This window comes from Lolium perenne, chromosome 4 (genome assembly GCF_019359855.2).
Source record: "Lolium perenne isolate Kyuss_39 chromosome 4, Kyuss_2.0, whole genome shotgun sequence".
Lineage (NCBI taxonomy): Eukaryota > Viridiplantae > Streptophyta > Magnoliopsida > Poales > Poaceae > Lolium > Lolium perenne.
Window position 1 is genome coordinate 96,303,900 of NC_067247.2, and position 2,452 is coordinate 96,306,351.

The 2,452-nt window shown below is 47.4% G+C and overlaps 1 protein-coding gene across 1 annotated transcript; it reads right to left on the minus strand.

The window, feature by feature from the left end:
- Positions 1-603: 603 nt before the first annotated feature.
- Positions 604-1,908, minus strand: LOC139839040 (uncharacterized). The gene has a single exon (XM_071829084.1). It carries the CDS (start codon positions 1,906-1,908, stop codon positions 604-606), a length of 1,305 nt encoding a protein of 434 aa, XP_071685185.1.
- Between the last annotated feature and the right edge of the window lie 544 nt (positions 1,909-2,452).

Consider the following 2,452-nt stretch of genomic DNA (forward strand, 5'->3'; position numbering starts at 1 on the left):
ATGAGAGGGATATCTTTGACCTCTTCCTCCCTGAGTTCGATAAACCTTGGGTGATCCACTTAAGGGAAAACTTGCTGCTGTTCTACAAACCTCTGCTCTTGGAGGCCCAACACTGTCTACAGGAAAGGAGGGGGAACGTAGACATCAAGCTATTTTCTGGCGCCGTTGCCGGGGACCAGAAAGCTACACCACAGGGATTTCCTCCCTCGTCAACCCCGCGCCAGTCCTGGACAGCATCAAGGAGCGCGCGTGTAGCACTCCTATTCTCACTCACTTACTAGTGGTGGAACAACCCACCTTATAAGGTGGTCTAACTTCCTCCCAACTTTCCATGTGGGACTAAACTTCCCACCTCTTGCCACTCCCTAGTGAGCTGCCACCAACTTGAGCTCAAACTCACAAGGCTGCCACTAAGTGGGCTTTGAGATTTATATGGAAAATCTGAAATCTAGTATGGGCCACCAAATGTGGGCCCAATATTTCAACAATGGTTGTCTTTGAATTTGAATAACCGATGACCTGGACATCATGAGCTCTCCCCTAAGGGCTCAGGTTAATGATTTTGTCATGTTTTTTTTTGACAGGAAAGCGACACTTTATTGATCAACACACATCAATACAAAGAGTCTTCCGGATACATTCCGGGACAGAAAACGAAATAAAACCTAGTGAAGCTAAATTACAAGTTTTAGCTAAAATGTGTGCCACTTCGTTCAGACAACGTTTCACATGCCGAAAATTAGCACTGAAGAAGCCTGCCACCAAGGTCTTGATGTCCTTGACCACTGAACCAACCTCGGAGCGATCTGGTGCTGGAGAGTTGAGCCTCTGGATCAAAGACAAACAATCTGAGACAAAGATCACATTTTTGAAACCCTTGTCGCGTGCAATCATCACCGCATCGCGTAGAGCTAGTGCCTCACCCATTTCTGGAGATGTAAAACCCTGGAGGGGTAAGCTTGCCGCAGCCAAGCACTTCCCCTCGGAGTCGCGAAAAACTGCTCCCATGGCCATCTGCCTGCAGTCCGCGAAAAGCGCAACATCAGAGTTAACAAGGACAACACCTGGAGGCGGCGGAGACCATCGTGGAGCTACATCAGTCTCACGCCTATTGCTAGGTTTCGCCTTGAAACATTGCTGAATGATCATGTCAATATATGCGAGGATTTTCACACTCGTTCTGGTTGGATCAGGGTGGCCTCGATTATTTCTTGCATCATTACGTGCCTCCCAAATATACCAACATCCAACAGCAAGGACCGTGGCCTCCAACTCAGTTGCATTAGCAAGGAACTCGAACAGCCAATACTTGGTTGACATAAGATCATGCCGCTGTAACTGAATCATATATTTCCGTTTAACCAAACGCCACACCTCCATTGCAAACTGGCAGAGTAGCATAGCATGTGCTACATCCTCCTCTCGTCCACAGAAAACGCAGGCGTCACTTGTCGGAATTTGTCGACGCTGCATTTGCACACCACTCGGAAGGCAATCTTGGGCAAATCTCCATAAGTGAATTTTCATCTTCCCAGGAGCATTTATCTTCCAGATATTCTTCCAATGTTTCTCATCATTTGCCACAGCAGAAGACGTACCTCTGCCCCGTCGACTGCGCTCGACGAAAAATCCCTCGGCTCTCACCAAATTATAAGCAGACCGAACAGTGTACAGACCATGCTTAGTGTGCGGCCAACGAACAAAATCACCTCCATGTCGACTGATCTGGATCCGCATAATATATTCAGCAGTCTTAGAGTCAAAGAAAGCATTCACTGTCTCTGGAATCCAGCAGCTATTCTCTTCATCAATCAAACAGCTAACAGTCGCCACAGCCGGTATTGGTTTCAGAGGTTTGAGCATATACGGTGGTCGTTCCGGTATCCAGTGATCTGAAGAGATTTTCATCGTCTTACCATCGCCAATACCCCATTGAACACCACGGAGAAGAGGATCTCGCCCAAACAAAATACTCCTCCAGGTATAAGAGAATGTCCTGGGTTTAGGAGCGTGCCAAAAATCCGTAAAGGGAAAATACCTTCCTTTGAGAACTCTGGCACATAACGATGTCGGGTCTGTGAGAAGGCGCCACCCTTACGGCCAAGCATTGCTTGATTGAACGAGGTTAAGTCCCTAAACCCAAGACCTCCTAGAGACTTTGGAGTTGAGAGCTACTCCCAGGACCTCCAGTGAAGTTTCCTCTTCCCTTCCTCCATACCCCACCATTCATTAGCAATAGTGGATCTCATCTTGTCGCAATTAGTGATAGGGATTTGGAAACAACTCATAGCATATGTTGGAATGGCTTGGATAACAGATTTCAAAAAGACTTCTTTACCCGCCCTAGACAAGGGCCGATCCACCACTCCATTCAAGCGCTTCCAGATCATATCAAGCAGAAAGTTGAAGGTGACAGTAGGAGATCTTCCCACTGAAATGGGCATCCCCAGAT